The sequence below is a fragment of the Sminthopsis crassicaudata genome, chromosome 4 (genome assembly GCF_048593235.1).
Source record: "Sminthopsis crassicaudata isolate SCR6 chromosome 4, ASM4859323v1, whole genome shotgun sequence".
NCBI lineage: Eukaryota > Metazoa > Chordata > Mammalia > Dasyuromorphia > Dasyuridae > Sminthopsis > Sminthopsis crassicaudata.
This window is the reverse complement of record NC_133620.1, coordinates 263,952,602-263,971,029: the sequence shown is the minus strand read 5'-3', so window position 1 is coordinate 263,971,029 and position 18,428 is coordinate 263,952,602. Positions and strand designations below refer to the sequence as shown.

At 36.4% G+C, this 18,428-nt stretch overlaps 1 protein-coding gene across 2 annotated transcripts in view; it reads left to right on the top strand.

The window, feature by feature from the left end:
• EFHC1 (EF-hand domain containing 1) overlaps positions 1-18,428 on the top strand; it is a 97,346-nt gene that overhangs the window by 57,534 nt on the left and 21,384 nt on the right. For both annotated transcript variants that reach the window (XM_074310658.1, XM_074310659.1), the window contains exons 6-7: positions 7,948-8,168; positions 14,490-14,630. In XM_074310658.1, the coding sequence (XP_074166759.1) occupies positions 7,948-8,168; positions 14,490-14,630 (362 nt within the window). The remainder of the gene's footprint in view (positions 1-7,947; positions 8,169-14,489; positions 14,631-18,428) is intronic.

The window sequence follows — 18,428 nt, the reverse complement described above, 5'->3', positions numbered from 1 at the left end:
GGTTCACCATATCTAGCAGGTCCTATGCCTATTACAGCATCCTGGTTGGGAAGGTCAAGGAAAGCTTCGTGTATCTGAGCTTGAACCTTAAAAAAAGAGAAGAATTTTAACTGGAAACAATGAGAAGGCATTTATAGTATGGAGAATGAATGAATGAACATCAATAGGAAAAGCTGAATAGCTTGTCAGGAATGTTAAAGTGCATGAAGAAAAATAATGAGAAGTTTGGGCAGGTAGTTTAGAGCCAAGTTGAAGGTAGCTGTTAATGTCAAGCTGGGGAATTTGTATTTTATCATATGGGAATTAGGAAGTCATTGATAGTTTTTGAGCAGAATGATAATGATCAGACCTTGAATTGGGTTATTTTGGTAGTTATGTGGGAAGCACATGAGTGAGCTCTCAAGGTGGATCTCAATTGCTTTCTGAAGATATAGTGGATTGCCTTGGGAGGTAGAAGGTTGTATGATACCTTCATGTGAAGGCTTAATGATAAAATTGCTGGGCATATTGTAGGAAGGCTCTTGTTTAGGGTTTAACTACATGAACTCTAAACTCCCTTTCAGTTCTGCGATTCTATGATCTCTTAGAATCCCAACTTCTCCCAATTACTAAACTGTGTGACTTTGGAAGTCACTGTATCTTAAGAACTTTATATTCTCATTTTTAAAATGAAGGAGCTGGAATGGGTAGATCTTCAGGGTCTCTTCTACCTTCTACTTTTTATGATCCTATGAAAGATGGATTAATAAAGGGAAAGACTGAAAGCAGAGAACCAGTTAGGATAATATTACAATAAAACAAGAGAGAAATGATCAAAGCAAGTGAGATCCTGAGTGAGTAGAGGAAGAGATGATAAAAGAGATGTTGTGAAGGTTAAAATCAACAGAATTTGACCTTAACTGTATTTTTTTTGAGGGAGGGGAGTGAAAGGATGGTGGAAGAAGAGAGTCAGAAATGACTGGGATGTTGGAAACTTGGATGTGAGAAATGGTTGTGAAATTAGCATAAATTGAGAAGTTGGAAGGAAGGATAGATTTAAGCGAGAATAATGATTACTTGAGTTTTGTGAATATGAGTTTGAGGTATTAGTGAAAAATGTCCTGTGGGAATTTGGCTATATGAGTCTAGAGATTAGTAGAGATATTGGGATTGAACATTGAGACTGCTTCCTTTACTAGTTAGAAGAGCTCACCTTCTCTGTATTGCAAAGAGATGGCAAAAAAAGGAAAAGGACCCATATGTGCAAAAATGTTTGTAGTGCCACTTTTTGTAGAGGCAAAGAATAGGAAACTGAATGGATACCCATCAGTTAGAGAATGGCTAAATTAGTTATGGTATATAAATGTAATGGAATATTATTGTTCTATAAGAAATGACCAGCAGGATGATTTCAGAGAGGCCTGGAGAGACTTACATGAACTGATGCTGAGTGAAATGAGCAGGACCAGGAGATCATTGTACATGGCAACAATAAGATTATACTATGATCAGTTCTGATGAACGTGATTCTCTTCAACAATGAGATGATTCAGACTAATTCCAATAGACTTGTGATGGAGAGATGCATCTGCCTCCAGAAAGAAGACTGTGGGAATTGCATGTGGATCACAACATAATATTTTCACCTTTGTTGTTATTTGTTTGCTTTTGTTTCCTTTCTCATTTTTTCCCTTTTTGATCTGATTATTTGGTGCAGCATGATAAATATGGATATATGTATAGAAAAATTGCACATATTTAACATAGATTGGATTATTTGCTATCTAGGGGAGTGGTTGGGAGGAAGGGATAGAGAAAATGGGGAACACAAGATTTTGTAAGAGTGAATGTTAAAACTCTTAGCATGTATTTTGAACATAAAAAACTATTATTAGGGGGAAAAGGAAGAAGAAGAAGAAGAGCTCACCCTAGACATTCAAGGAAATTACATAAAGAAAGTAGACTTCTCAGTAAACCAGGAAGGGAAAGGCCTGGACTAGGAGTAGATTTAAAATAGTTGCCTGGACAGAGATATCTAGGACTGAGAAATACTTCTCCTAAATTGAACATTTTAAGATTCTCTATCTACTCACCTACATAAACTTTGTAACTGTATATATTTTTCACACTTATGATTAGTTATTTTTCTTCAATGAAAACACCCAAGAGAGTTTTTGCTATAGATGGGAAAAAATACTATGAATAAGGCTCTTGGGTAATTGAGGAAGGCTTTTTGCTGAGACCATAGCCAAAGGAAGGTGCTGTTTTATTTTGATGAGGCAATTATGATTAAGTGACTTGCTCAGAGTCACTAGCTAAGAAGTATTAAGTGTCTGAGTCTGGATTTGAACTCAAGTCCTCCTGACTCCAGGACTGGTGTGCTATCCACTGCACCATCCAAATGCCCCTAATTCTCTGACTCCAAATATTTAATATTGTCTACAGTTATTCTTAATGGAGTTTATTTTTAATTTATGCAGATTTATGTTGTATCCGACAACTATGCTAAAGTTGTTCATTGTTTCTAGTAGTTTTTTAGTTGATTCTCTAGGATTCTGTAAATGTTCTATCATATCATCTATAAAGAGTGATAATTTGGTTTCCTCATTGCCTATTCCAATGTCTTTAATTTCTTTTTCTCCTCTTATTGCTAATCTAACATTTCTAATACAATATTTAATAGTAATGGTGATAGTGTGCCTTAATTCTCTGAAGCTCTATTGCCATTGTTATTGTATAGATAATCTTACCCAAATTATTCATTTTTGATTTGCAGTATTCATGTTAATATATCAGGTGACCTGTTCATTCCTTTTCAATGTGACATGACACTAAAATACTTTTGAATCTGGAGACTAGATTGTCTATGTTGCCATATTATCAGTATAAAGGAATAAGACCAGTAACCAGTAGAATCAACTGATGGGCATGTTGTAAGAAGGCTCTTGATTAGAGTTTGACTAAACGCTTTCAGTTCTGAGACTTATGATTCTGTGATCTCTCAGAACCCCAACTTCTACCAATTACTAAAGTATATGACTTTGGAAGTCACTTTATCTTGTAAGCCTCTTATTTTTCACTTTTAAAATGAAGAAACTGGAATGTGTAGATCTTTAATATCTCTTCTGCCTTCTACTCTATGATATTATGAAGGATGGATTAATGAAGAGGGAGAGACTGAAGATTTCAGTAGTAGAGATTTCAGATGACCCAAAAAGGGTAGAAATTCATTTCAGGTGTGCACAAAGATATTGTAGCAGGGAAGATGCAGAGGAGGCAACATGGTATATTGAAAAGTGGCTCTGGAGTCAGAAAACTTGTGTCTATCTCCTGTCTCTGATGCTCAAAGACTGCATGCCTTTGAATAAGTCACTTAACCTTGATGAGAGCCGCAGGGATGAGAGCCAGTATTTGGTGATTCCAACTTAATGCTTCTCCATACCTCCACAGAACAGAAATCCATTGGATCATAACTGGGGCTAAAAGGGATCTCAGAAGCCAGTTCCCTCATTTTTGTAGGTAAGGAAAATAAAGGACAGCAAGGTTAAGAAAAGGGAGATATGCATCAAGTCAGAATTGGCCACAGAACCAAGAAGAGCCAGCCAGTTGTTGTACTTTAAAGGGGGATACAATTTCTGTTCTTTCCCTTTTCTCCTTTTCTCCAGGATGCATGGCTTGCAGCTTTTTGGATCTTCCCATAGGCGGTAGGGACTGGTGGGAGGGGTGAATAAGTTTGCTTCTTCCTCCCCTACCCCCAATAATGACAGTTGCCTAACATGGCAGTCAGGATGATGTATTTCCTAGATCACTTTAAGCCTGGCCTTGATATCCTATGGGCTTTTTTCTATCAATGGATGGCTTCATCATTCCAAAGTTCCAAGTCCTTCAGGACTGAGCATGTCCTCTGTAGTGTATGTGAGGAGGGGAGATGGGGATTGGAGGAAGGCAATGGACATTCTGCAGGAGGTATTCTCCTATTCCAACCCTTGCTACAAGGAGACATGGACTTAACATAATATACACTACATACTCTTAAGAGGTGTTTGAAAAACCACATCATATGAGGAATGGTTGAAGGCTAGAGAGATGTATTGCTTGGAAAAAACCAAACACAGACACGATACCTATCTGAGTATTTGAAGGGCCGCTGTGTCGTGTAGAGAAGGGAATAAATTTCTTTGAGAACTAACTCAAAAGCAATGGACAGAAGTTGAAGGGAAATAAATCTTGGCTCAAAGAAATTTAGTAAATAGTTATTGCTGTCGTAAGGGTCTGCCTTATGAAGTACTCAGCTCCCATCATTCAGTGTATTTGTGTAGAGGATAAATGGTCATGTTTTAGAGGTATTTTTATATTTACAAGAAACTTGACTGCACTTAGGTTCCTTCCAGGTCAAAGATTCTATGACTCTTTACATGGCAAGGCAAATAGTTCTTTCCTTGGTAACTCGGTATTGGAATTGTGGGCAAAGCCCTGTATTTGCCCTCGAACACTTAGGCTCAGATCCTGCCTCTCTCATTTGTGGGCCCTTAGGCAGGGCCTTCCACCTCTGACTCACCAGTCCCTTATCTACAAAATTGGTTTTCAATGACCATCTGAGCTCTTTGCAAATGACTCCCAAGTCTGCATGTTCAGCTCCAGTTTTTCTTGAATTCCATTACTAGGTACCTGTTGGACATCTCAAGTCAGATGACTCATCAGTATGATAATGGCCTATGAAAAATGATGTTAGGTTACAAGTTATTTTATATGGGAAGGGATATTTTTGGACCATTAGGTACAGCTTTTTAAATTTTTGTTAATACCTTAAATTATGATCCCCATGCAGTATATGAAAACATATGTTCATTCAATCAGCTATCAAGACAGATGGAACTCCAAAGATCAGTGGATTCACTTTTTCAGTATCTGAGATCATATATTTGGGAGTTTCAGGGTGGAGAAAGTCTAATGCATAAAGGGTACTAAGTCAGATGGAGAAGAGTAGGACAGCCCTGGAAGAGACAGATCTGGGTGATCTGGGTGGAACATGAAGATGAAGCTTTAAGCTGTAAGTAGTAAAGAATCAGTCACTCACTGAGCATTTTTTGGAGCATCTGCTGCATACCAGGCACAGTATAAGTATGGAGGATACAAAGACAGTAATGAAATCCTATTGTGAGAAACAATGCATACATAAATAAGCACAAAATCAGGATAAGGTAATTTTGTTTGTGGAGAAGGGGTGGATGCAATACTGGCTGGGTGGAATAGGGAAGACTTCAAGTAGAAGGTAGTGCATCAGCTAAAATTTTTTGGGGAAAAACCACAAACCTAGGGATTCCAGAAGGCAGAGAAGATGTGTGCAAGGCATGAGGTCAGATTGTACAAAGAAATAGGAGAGGAGATGAAGGAAGAGTCAGGAGGCAAGTTTAGCTGGGCCTTGGGATATGTATAAGGCAATAGTATATAATAAAGCTGGAAATGTAAATAAGAACCAGCTTGTAAAGGAGTTAAATGTGAAACACAGGCATTTTTATTTGATTTTAAGGTAATTCTCTTAACTTATTTAAGAGGTACTGATCTTTATTAGTAGAGGGGGTTTCCCAATCAGGAGGATGATTTCAGAGAGGCCTGGAAAGACTTATATTAACTGATGCTAAGTGAAATGAGCAGAACCAGGAGATCATTATACACAGCAACAGCAATATTATACGATGATCAATTCTGATGAACTTTTTCCAACAATGCGATGATTGATGTCAGTTCCAATGATCTTGTGATGATGAGAATCATCTGCACCCACAGAGGACTGGGGGACAATGTGGATCAAACACGACATTCTCACTTTTTTTGTTGTTTGCTTGCATTTTGTTTTTCTTACTCATTTCCTTTCCTTTTTAATCTGACTTTTCTTGTGCAGCAAGAGATTTGTATAAATATGTATACATATATTGGATATAACATATGTTTTAACATGTATAACATATATTGGATTTCTTGCCATCTAGGGAAGGGGGTGGAGGGAAGGAAGGGAAATTTTGGAATACAAGGCTGTGCAAGGGTCAATGTTGAAAAATCCATTCATATGTTTTGAAAATAAAAAGCAATAATAATAATAATAATAATAATAAGATAAATAAAATTCATCAAGCAAAAAAAAAAAAGTAGAGAGGCTGGAGAAACTGAGCAAGATAGAGATTAGAGAGTATTCAATACAGAATTTATTAAATGGAGAGATTTACTGGGACCAAATGGATCCAGGGTTCGTCCCAGGGCTGAACGAGACTTCTCAAAGAATCCAGCCCTGAATTCTAACAAGAAGATTCTTTTATAGGGTAACAAGAACAATGTCATAATGGGGGAGGTACCTGGATAGGAATGGCCCAATGAGGGGAGGCATCTAGGAAGAGGATGACATAATGGAGGCAGGCATAACGGAGGGAGGTACGGGAGAGGCTCCAGATATTCTAATGATGCCTAAAATGGATAAAGACCTTTATCCCATCAATTAAGATGGAATTGATTAAGGGGGAATGACGATAGCCTAAGGTCTAAGATATAAGGCCTTTATCCTAACATTAAGAGGGAATGTTTATAACCTGAGGCAGAGTAACTGAATAGGACAATTAGGGAAACTGGGTCAGGACATTAAAAGAGAACTGTGGCACCAGTTTCCTCACCTGAAAGTTCCCTTTACTAAAGAAAATGCACATCCTGTCCTATCTTTAAAAGTAGACATTAAGTGCTTATTGAGCTGGAGAGTGATGTGCTCAGTGATAATGCTTTAACAAAAATCACTGGTGACTATGCAAAGCATGGATTAGAGAGAAGAAAAACCTGAGGGATGGAGACTAATCAGTGATCCAGGAGTAGTTTAGATGAGGGATGATGAGGTCCTTAAACTAGGCTGTGGCTACATGAGTAGACTGAAGGGGATAGTTGTGAGAGATGATATGAAGATAAAATCAGGATTTGCTAACTGATTAGATAGGTGAGGTGAATCAGCCAGGAAGGAATTTAGATTGCAGAGCTGATGAATGGAAGAATGCATGAAATAGAGAAGAGAGATAATTTTGGGTGAAAGATAATGAATTCTGTTTTGGACTACTGAGTTTAACACACTTATATGCCATCTGACTTGAAATGTCCAGTAGATTCTTAGTGATATAACTCAGGAAAAAGACTGAAGCTGCATATATAGATGGGAATCATTTTCAGAGAGAAGATAATTAAATCCATAGAAGCTGATCAGGGTCTTGTTCACTATGTACACCCACAATTAGGATGCAGGATATAGAAGATCTAGCAAAGGAGAATTAACAGATTATTTATATATATATATATATATACTTGAATATAATATAAAATAATAAATATAATGAAAACTGATTGATGAGGAATCTCCATGAGGAGAGGTTAGTCAATAATGTTAAATACTGTAAATAACTTCAAGAAGGATTAAGACTGAGAAAAGGCCATCAGATCTGACAGTTTAAGAGACTATTAATAACTTTGGAGAGAACAGTTTTAGTGGAATGATGAAGTCAAAAGTTATATTGCAAAGGATTGAGAAGTGAGCCAGATAGGAGACAATAAAGGCAAAAAGAAGAAACATCTGAATATAAATAACTTGATTCACATATAGTCTGTGGCTAGGACAGAACAAAAATTTAGAAAGTATCTTAGCCTTTTAATTGGGCCAGATTTTCCTTCTAAATCCATTTCAGATGCCATCTACTGACTTTTTTTTCCTTCTCACTGCCAGTGCCTTCTTCCTTCTCTTTTTATTCCATTTGTTTTATATTTATCTATGTACATATATGCTCCCTCAATAGACTGGAAGTGTCTTGAAAACATTGTCTTCACATCCCCATTGCCTGGCACAAAGTGGGCATTTGATAAATTGTTGAATGATTGAGAAAGCTGATTATTAGCTTTCCCTCCAACTCAAACTTTTGGTTTTTTATCTCCCTGTTTTTATATTAGAAAGCTTCCCTCGATGTGTCCTGGAAGTTTCTGATCAGGACGTACAAGAATGGTACACTGCCAAAGATTTTGCTGTGGGGCAGCCCGTTACCATGCTTGGACGGACTTTCTTCATCTATGATTGCGACAAATTCACTCGAGACTTTTGCCGAGACAAATTTGGGCTTCCTGAATTCCCAACCATTGATGTGAGCAAGAAACCTCCACCTGTCATAAAACAGGTAAGGGCATACCAATCTTGGTGAGATGAGAATAGAATTTTTGAGACAGAAAATATAATTTAGGATTTATGATTTTAGGCCACCAGACCATGTCAAAAACCATCAGCTTAAAAAGATTGAAGCAAAAAGAAGTGTGCATTTTAGATTTTAAGGATGGGATGGAAAAGAGTATAGCTTTTCATTGGTATACTTTTTTTGTGAGAGGCTAATTGCTCTTTTGTTGTTCATTCCTTTCACTTGTGTCTGATTCTTCCTCATCCTATTTGGGATTTCCTTGGAAGATACTGGAATGATTTGTTATCTCCTTCTCTAGCTCATTTTACAGATGAGGAAACTGAGGCAAACAGAGTTAAGTGACTTGCCCAGGGTCACACAGATAGTGACCAGAGGGCAGATTTGAACTTAAGACTCCCTGACTCCAGGCCTGGTATGCTATTCACTACATTACCTAGTTCAATGATATAATTCATCACAAAAATCCATGTTGAAGTAAAAGTCTAGAGTGCTTTGAATTCCATGCAAATCAGTGCATCAAAAATCAGCCCTTCAGCATTCCATTTCAGCCACATAATTTATAAGGTTTTTAATATATGGATTTTATGTTTATTGGAATAAGAGTATGGTATATTTATATGTTATCTGTGTATACCTATTCATATCATAATGCTATGTGCATAACAAGTCTATTATCAAGGCAACATCGTATTATAAAGAAAAAACATTAGACAAATTGTCCACTGTGCAAGACTAGTTATGTAACCTTGAATAAGTCAATTAACTCTTGTTTGCCCATCTTTAAAATAGGCATGTTGATAGGTACACTCTCATCTACTTAATTGTGCTATTGTGATACTGGTATTGATTCTATTCATTCTCTTTAAACTCCAAATCGCTTTAAAAATGAAAACTACTATTATTTTACCTCAAAAATATTTGAAAGAAAATTGCTCATGAAATATATGTCCAAGAGATATGATTATTCTGAAAAGTAGTAAGACTTTTATTTTTGTCTTTGTGTCTGGTGCAGAGTAGGCTCTTAGTAAAATGCTTGTTGCTTGATCAATTGGCTATATAGCTTGGTGCCCATTCCTGAGGGCAGTAAAGCCTCTTGAAACAAATTATTTGAGGATTTGTGTTTTTAAAAAAACAAATCAGTTTTTCAGTGACTGAATTTTGATGTGCTCATTAAGTACAACAGCAACCTTTGGAAGAAAAAAAAACACCTTAATGATCTCACAAACAACTGAATATATAGCAATTAAAATATGAACATTTTTCACAAATATGTCATTGCATTATCTTTATTCTATAAATAAGGATATTGAGGGATAGATTACTTATTCAGTATAACATTGCAACCTCCAAGTAAAATTCTGTTTAATGTTCATCAGATACATGCTATCATATCATACATTTGAATTAAACAATACTATTACAATGAAAATATCTATATAGAATAGGAAAATCTTGAGAGCAGTGTTCTTTGTTTATTTGGATTACGTTTCCTCTGAGCAAATGAAAATTGACCAATTCTAGACCCCTCTCTAGAGCTTATCCTGTTTCCCCCTAATTTCTCACTTTCCCCTCCCCTTCTTATTGGATGTAGGAAATAGATAGGAAGGGTTATGAGGAAGAATTTTTCCAGTTGTTTTTTGTTTTGTTTTGTTTTGGTTTTTTCCCTCCTCAAACCTTTCTTATGATCCTCATTCTAAATATTGTTGTTATGGTAAAATCCCTAGGATGAATAATCTTATACAAATACATTTTCTGTTTCTTGCCCATGGAAAGAGTATCAGGATCCAGTGAGTATACCTTGATAGTTTAACAATTTTTTTAGTTCAACTCTGTCTACCTTCCTGGTTCAGAATGTTGAATTAGATCATCTTGGAAATAGTCAGTGAAGATTGAAAGGTAGTCCCTGACATATTCTGATCATTCTCTTTAGAAGAACTCACTTAAGCAGAACAACATAGTAGGAAAAAAATATTAAGAACTTAGTAGAGGAAAGTGGTTGCTAAACCCTTCAAATAAATCTCCCTGCCTTCCCCTCTAACTGGCTTCAGAGTAATTCTTTTCATTGGTTGTGTCACTAGAGAAATGAAAAATTTTAGTTGTGTTTTTTGGCTTTTGCACTTTTCAAATGCAAATTCTAGGAAAGTATATATTATAACAAAATTCTGCTTTTAACAAAAATTGGATTGACTGTGGAGTTAATCACAATGGAATTTGACTTATGTGTGTGTAATCTACTTAGAAGGATTAATAATAATTAATTGAAAATGACTTCTGTTTCAAGATGTCACATTTGAAGGTTGCATAAAAAGTGGGTAATTATGGAAAAATAAGTTGTACTTCCCAAATTAGATTTAAAACCAGGTTCCCAACCTCCAAATCCAGCATTCTTTTCATAGCACCTTCAGATTCTTCAGAGATTATCCATCTGTCCAGGTTGCTGAATGAAGACAGAATTTCAGAGTTGAAAGGGACCCTAGGAACCATACAGCCCAATTTATACCCCAAAACCAGTCACCACTAGATCATACTCAACAAATTGCAATCATTCAATATTGCTTGAAATAGAGTAAAATAGAGTAGAGGAATTCACCATCTCCTAGATCTACCTGTTCCACTTCAGGGTAGCTCTAATTATTAAAAAAAATATTCTTACCTCAAGCCTAAATTTCTTTTTGTGACTTCTGTTATTCTTAGTTCCACCCATGACTATCATTGCACTACTTTGACTTTCCATTATACCTGGCCCTGGCTATGTGGTGACTGGCCCATCTTTTCAGTTCATAGGATGGACATTCTTTGAGAGCAGGTATTTCACATTTTGTCTTTAGATCATTGGAGCCTGGTGCCATGCCTTACATGCAAGCCCTTAAAAATGTATAATAAATCATATTTATTTCCTGGATGATATCGTTTACACTGTTTTTTTGTGCTCAAGTCATAATTGGCAATATGTTTCCTCTTGCTTATGTCTACCATATGCCTCTCTGTTGCTTTTTGGGTCATAACTAATTTTTATTCTTTGGAAATTGGTATTTTATGATTTGTAACCATATGGCATCAACAGAAGAATGTTGATTTTAAAAGATTTTTGGGGGGAAGTTGAGGAACATCTTGGGATTATTGAAAGCTCTCCATAATTACTCAAAACAATCTCACCTACTTTCTCCTTCCTATTCAGTTTTGTGTCTAGATTACTGTTCATCCACAGTGCCTCTATAATATATGTGCTAATGAACTAACTCATCAGTCTTTCCATCTAACATCATGTCATAGATTGAACAGCAAACAATCTTAATTTATTTTTTCCCCATCTCAATTTCTGGACCAATTTCTTTGAATAGTAATAAATATCAATGGCTAATTCTGGATCTTTTAGCATTTTAACTCATGTTACTAGGAAAGCACTCAATAACAGCATCATTAGTTTGTTTCAAGAGGATACAAAGATTAAAAAAAAAAACCACCAATAATCTTTCCACCCTCAACGAGTTTATATTCTACACAAATAGATATAGTTTAAGGAAGATTGAAGAGAAAGAGAGCCCTCGGCTGGGCAGCTCAGGGAAAGATTCATGGAGGAGCTCAAACTTAGAGAAAGACAAAGTTTCTGAGAAGCAGAAATGAAATACAATCTAGGAATGAAAGATGGATTGTGTGGGAGATTGAGTATTGACTTTTGGTAATAACTATTTATCTAATTTTTCTGGAAAACAGAGTTCCAAAAAGGAACAGTATGAAATGAAGCTAGACATAGAAAAGTGAGTGGAAATCAGGTTATGGGAGTCCTTAAATGCAAAATTAAGTGGTTTTTAAAAATTCATCCTAGATACAAAGGGGAGCCACTTTAGCTTTTGAGAAGTAAAAAAAAAAAAATGTCATTCCTAAGTCTTGGGGACAGAGGTTTAGACATTTTGTGAAAGGCAAATTAAGGAGAGAAAATTGAGGAAAGGATACCTGTTAGGCTACTGCAATAGTACCAAGGAAAGATAATGAACCTCTGAATTAGTGTAATAACTGTGTGAGTAGACAGGAGGAAATGAATGTGAGAAATGTTTGGAAACTAAAATATAGAAGATTTGATTAGGTTTGGAAGTAGGGAGGAGAAAGAGGGAGGTGTCAAGGATTGACAGATATAACCTGAGAGGTTAGCCTGAGAAAGCTGTATTTCTAACAGAAACAGGTGAAATTGAAGAAGGCAGTTCTCTGAGGAGAAAATGTTGAGTTCCCTTTTGAACAAGTGTGAGATGCCCAAGAATCAGCCCATAAAGAGACATCCTATGCATTAGAGAGTTGATCGTACATGACTGAAGGTTAGTTCAGGAGAGATTAAAGCTAGAGATTTGGGAATCATCTTTGTAAAGATGATACCTGAACTATGAAACTTAAGGAGATTTCTAAGAAAACACTGTAGAAAGAGGGGCAAAGAAAGAGCCCAGGATGAGACCTGAAGAACTCACTCTTAATGGATGATGATTCAGCCAAAGACACCTGCAGAGTGCTCTGACCAGTATGCTGGGAAAACAAGGAGTGAGTAATGTCATAAGAGCTAAGGGAGGAGCCTTAGGAAGGAAAGTTTACCAACATTATTAATGAAGAAAGACTATTGGATTTAGCTTTTGAGTGTTGTTAACTTTAAAAAAATAAAGTGTGTGGGTTCACAAGCCAAATTGTAAAAGAATGAGAAGTAAATGGGTAATAATAAAGAGGAAGCAATGAGGTCACATAGCAAAGTAACTTGTCCTGTCCATACATGCACATTTATCTGTACACACACACACACACACACACATACACATATATGTGTAAAATTTCATTATAATGAAGTCCATATAATTTTTGCCTTAGTAATATTTTGTTACAATGAATAATATAAATTGCATCCCTTATCTGGAAAACCTTGAAATACAGTTCATACCTTTCTTCACAATAGTGAATTAATAACTAAAAAGAAATAATAATAATAATTTATTTTTGTGCTACTTGTACTTCAAAGCTTTTGTTACACCAATGTGGATGTGATGAGGCTATCAACTGTTGGAGATAATATATTGTCAGGAGCTCCTTCCAAGAGCTCTCACCTACTCTGTTATTCTCACAGGTAGACATCATCATTCAGTCAATCAGTAATAAACATGAAGTGCCCACTATGTGCCAGGCACAGTACTAAGCGCTAGGAACACAAAAGGAAGCAAAAGACAATCCCTGTTCTCAAGAAGCTTACATTCTAATGTATCGCATTGAGTTCTATGCCCCATGAACAGCCTCCTTGTGTACATACAGCAGCATGCAAAGTGCCCCAGACTTGGAAGCCCAAGTTACATATAGTTAGTTATTTATAATTTACTGAAAACAATTTAACTGAAGGAATTAGAGCAGATGTTATTCTCTTTGGGGACTTCAGAGAGGGCTAAGTGACTTGCCCCAGCTCACAGCAGAAAGTTGTAGAGACTGAACTTGAACTCAGGCCTCCTGACATCTCAATCACAGATCCTTTCTAGTAAATGATGCTCCATGGTTTGTAGAAATGCTAATAAAGCGTATTGCCTTCTCTGACCACACACAGAAATGAAGGAATCATTGATTAGTCAAGGTTTTCAATGCTATTAATAATACTTATAATACCTCAGGATCTGACGGCCAACCTAGTAATGAGCCTCTCCAGTGGTCCTCAGAGGACAGACATAGTCACTGGGCCCATACTTGGAGTTCTTCTAACTTAGTTGGGCCTTGAGGGCTACTGGCCTAACCTTGGAGAGCACAGAGTCATCTTCACACCATGATGGGATGTGAGAAGAGGATTTTAAAGGCAGCCATTCACTCAACAATCATTTATTAAATATTTACTACATGGCAGAGCAGCTAAATGGTGCAGTGGATGAAGTGTTGGGCCTAGAGACAGGAAGACTCATCTTTCTGAGTTCAAATGTAGCCTCAGGTACCTCCTAGCTGTGTGACCCTGGCCAAGTCACTTCTCAGTTTGCCTCAGTTTCCTCACCTGTAAAATGAGCAGCAGAAGGAAATGGCAAACTGCTTCAGTATCTGCCAAGATAGCCCCGAAAAGAGTCACGACTGAACAACAGTCAACGGTCTCGTTGAAGATTTTGCTCAGAATTGCTTTGCACTGATTCCAAAACCTCCCAGGAAAGATAATATCAAGATGTTGATGGATGATAACAGGCACTGTACTAAGTACTGAGTATATAAAGAAAGGAAAAAACATGGTCCTTGTAAGGAACTCACATTTGAATGAAAGTTAATATCTTTTTAAATCATAATTAACCTCTCTTGCCTCCCACTTTTCTCCAGGAATTACCTCCCTATAATGGTTTTGGACTCATTGAAGATTCTGCTCAGAATTGCTTTGCCCTGATTCCAAAGCCTCCCCGAAAAGATATTATCAAGATGTTGATGGGTGATAACAAAGTGCTTAGATATAGGGCTATTCTGGTGAGTACTGTTTTCATAAAGATCCCTTAGACCATGACTGTTCAGTATGTGATTCAATTGTCAGTGGATTTACTTGTCAAAGTATAATAGACTTATAGCTCCTGGCTTTTGAATGGATCAAGTATTATCATTATTTCTGTTTTACAACTGCTGTATTTAGGGCTATTAACATGATTACCCAAAACTTCATAGTTCATAGAGCATAAATCCTCTACTTTCTAGTCAAGTGTTCCTTTGTCTCTCCTGTAGCTTTCTATATATTGATTTTATTGGGGACTCCGACTTACTTGATATCAAGTCATTTATAAGTGGGTGCATAAAAATGCCTTTTGAGGAGATTGTAAATGGACTTCCTGACCCAGATTAACTGAAATCCTCATTTAACCAGAATTTTTTTTCTTTTACACTGTACATATTGGAAGATCTAAAAACAAAGTTGAAATTTGGCTTAGGTAATAGACCTAGAACAAGTATCCAATGTACAATGTAGTTATCAGGTCTGGGACAACAATTTATTTCTTCCACTGCTGAAAAATGCTTAAATACAAATACTTTATAAGCCCAGAAATATATAACAGTAACACATAAAGCACACATTATACTTTCTGGCTGGCTTGGACTCGGTCATATGCTCATATCTGCCTCTGCTGCCACTGGTCCAAGAGAGGATAGAGAAATCCCCCATCTGCCATTGCTGGAAGTCCAAAGCCAGAAAGCTCAGTAAGTATAGCAAAATAGCTGGACCTCTTTCTCCTTTTCTACCGCACCAAGTAGGCCGCGCCTCCTGACTCAATCACCAGTCATCTTTGACAACCTTTTTCCCTTGCTCCTGGCCACAGGGACATAGGAGTTTGATGCAAATTCTTAGCAGATGTCGCTTTGGCACTATCTCTGTTTTACACGAACTTTGGAGTTCACCCAGACAGCTTTTCAGTTAACCATTTAAGATGAAGTCTTGCTGAGTGGGCCACCAGGAAATACTTAAAGAACTATATTAGAATATCAGGATTTAAAGGAATTTGAGACATCATCTAGTCTATCTAATTGATTTTATAGAGGAAGACATCATGACCCAGAGAAATTAAGGCAGAGACCCTGTATGCACATAGGAACCTAGAAGGGCACCCAGATTGTTGTGAGGATATAATGAGACACTTTGTAAACTGTAAAGGGAGATAGGGAATCATTAAAAAAGTGAAGCAGAAAGGTTTTAAGAGATAATTAAGTCTAACTCTCTTCATTTTACAGTTGAAGAAGCAGGCTTAGAACAGAGAATTGACCTTCTTAAGGTCACAGATATAGGACCTAGACTCTTGGCTCCCAGATCCAGTTTTTTTTGCTCTGTTTCACACAAGTATTATCATTATCAGTATTAGTGCTTACATTGTGGGAGGAGGGGAAACAAGAAAGATGACATTGGAAATGATAGATTTACAAATGTAGCTTCCATGCCTGACAAGCCTGGAAAAAATCATCCCCAAATTAATTAGCAAAGTGGACAGGGTGCTGAGTAATGACAGAGTTGGTTAACTGGGCAGAATTGTTAAATTAAATTTATCTTGACTATGGGGCGGATTCTGTTTATGTCTCAATCATCTTGCTCATGAATAAACTGAGAAAATGTCATCTAGAACAATTGGCCAAAGGATCTTGCTCAAAGTTGTTTCCAAAGGCCAGAGTCTTATTTGAACTCAATACATGCAAAGTGATGTTACAGGGAGATTTCATAACAGTAGCAATGTTGTTGACATTTTCCCCAAGAAACTAGTATAATGAGATTGAGAATACTTATTAAGTTTGAAGAATAAGCTGGGGGAAGAAGTCAGAGGCCCACAGACAGGGAAAAGGGGGCAGCTGTGTGTGTGGCTGGCACGTTGGAAAATAGGATTAGAGTTCAAATTGTCTTGGTTAAATGGGAAAATGATTAGAAATAAGCAGAATGAAGTTCAGTAAGGCCTAATACCCTAGAGTTATTCTTAAGACGATAAAACAAACAACATGAATCCAAGATGAGAATAATTGCTTAGGTAATATTAGGGTAGAAAAAGGTCTTAGGTCTAGAAGGGGATTGATAACAAAGTGAGAATTAGTCATAAAGAGTTGCTATAGTGCAGCAAATGTTGCTCTGAGCTCCCAAACTAATGGGATGTGGAGAACTTGAAGAAGGCCTATAAGTGAAGTCATGAGGGCAATTAAAAGGTTAGGGTAAAAAAAAATTTATGGGGAAAAGTTTAAGAAACTAAAATTTTTTGTGAGCAAAAATCTCATGACTCCCTTAAAGTATAAAAAAGTTATCATCTCTAATTTTTCTTGTGCAGCAAGATTATTGTATAAATATATTATATATGTATATTGGTATAAATATATTATATACACATATTGGATTTAACATATATTTTAACAGGCTTAATATGTTTTGGATTATGCGCCATCTAGGGGAGGGGATGGGAGGAAGGAGGGGAAAATTTGGAACACAAAGTTTTGTAAGGGTTAATGTTGGAAAAATATCTATGTATATGTTTTAAAAATAAAAAGCTTAAAAAAGAATAACATTTTTAAGGTAAAAAATAAAAATAAAAATTACCAAAAAATGAACTATTAAAAAAAGTTATCATCTAGATCACTATCTTCAGATGTTTTTGATCCCTATCAGGAAAATTTTTTTTAACAACATACACTCCACATGGACATATTTACTTAACAAAGTATTGCTGTACTACAATAATTATGTTCACTAAAAATATTGCACAAAAATAGAAATTTTGAAAAAATGATATAATCAATAGAGAGAAATTAGTTTGAGTTAAGGGAGTGACATTAGTCAGATCTAGGGCAGTGGTTAGAGTGGTAGATCTGGAGTCAGGACAACTCATCGTCCTGAATTTAAAAATGGCCTTTGACATACTAGCTGTATGATCCTGGGCAAGTCACATAACCCTGTTTTCCTCAGTTTCCTCATCTGTAAAATGAGCTGGAGAAAGAAATGGCAAACCACTCCAAAACCTTTGCCATGAAAAGCTCAAATGGAGTCACAAAAAGTTGGTCAGTTCTGAAACGACTGAACAAGAATTTGACAACTATGTGAAGCATGGATTGAATAGGGGAGAGACTTGAGACAAGACCACCACAGTCAGCCTGCTATTTTAATTGTTCAGTCAAAAGATCATAGAAGAAGGGGACAATGCAAGAGTTGATATAAAGGAAGAAATTATAAGGTTTGGCCTTTGAATTTGTGGAGTGCAGAAGGGAGAATGAGGAACTGAAGGTGACATTCGCTGATCTAGATAAGTGATAGGGACCTTCTCTCCTCTGGTTCCAAAGATTGATCAAGAGAAAAAGTGTGTTTAAGCTGCTTCATGAAAGATTTTAGCCAGATTAAATAAAGAAAGCTTCTTACCAGGCATCATTACCTTAGGAAGGTTTAATCTTTGAATGATATAGTTTAGGGAATGATATAGATTAAGGATTCTACAGTGTTTTTTTTAATTTGAGAAGCTTTGTTAATCATGATTAATTAATTTAATTTAATTTGAATTTGAATTTGAAAAGCATTCAAAGAATGCATACCTTTCAAAGAATGTAAACTCTTATTTAGGGTCTTGATAGCAATCAAACATGATGAGTAAGTAGATTCATCTTGAATAGTGAAGAAATAGATTAAGAGAGATCTTTTTATCTACAACATTCTCTTATCTGCACAACATGTGTCTGTGGAGAACTTGTTAGTCCTAAAAAAGTCCTAAAAAATAATATCCCTTACATAATTCTTAGCTAAAGGATTCCTGTCTAACTGTCCAG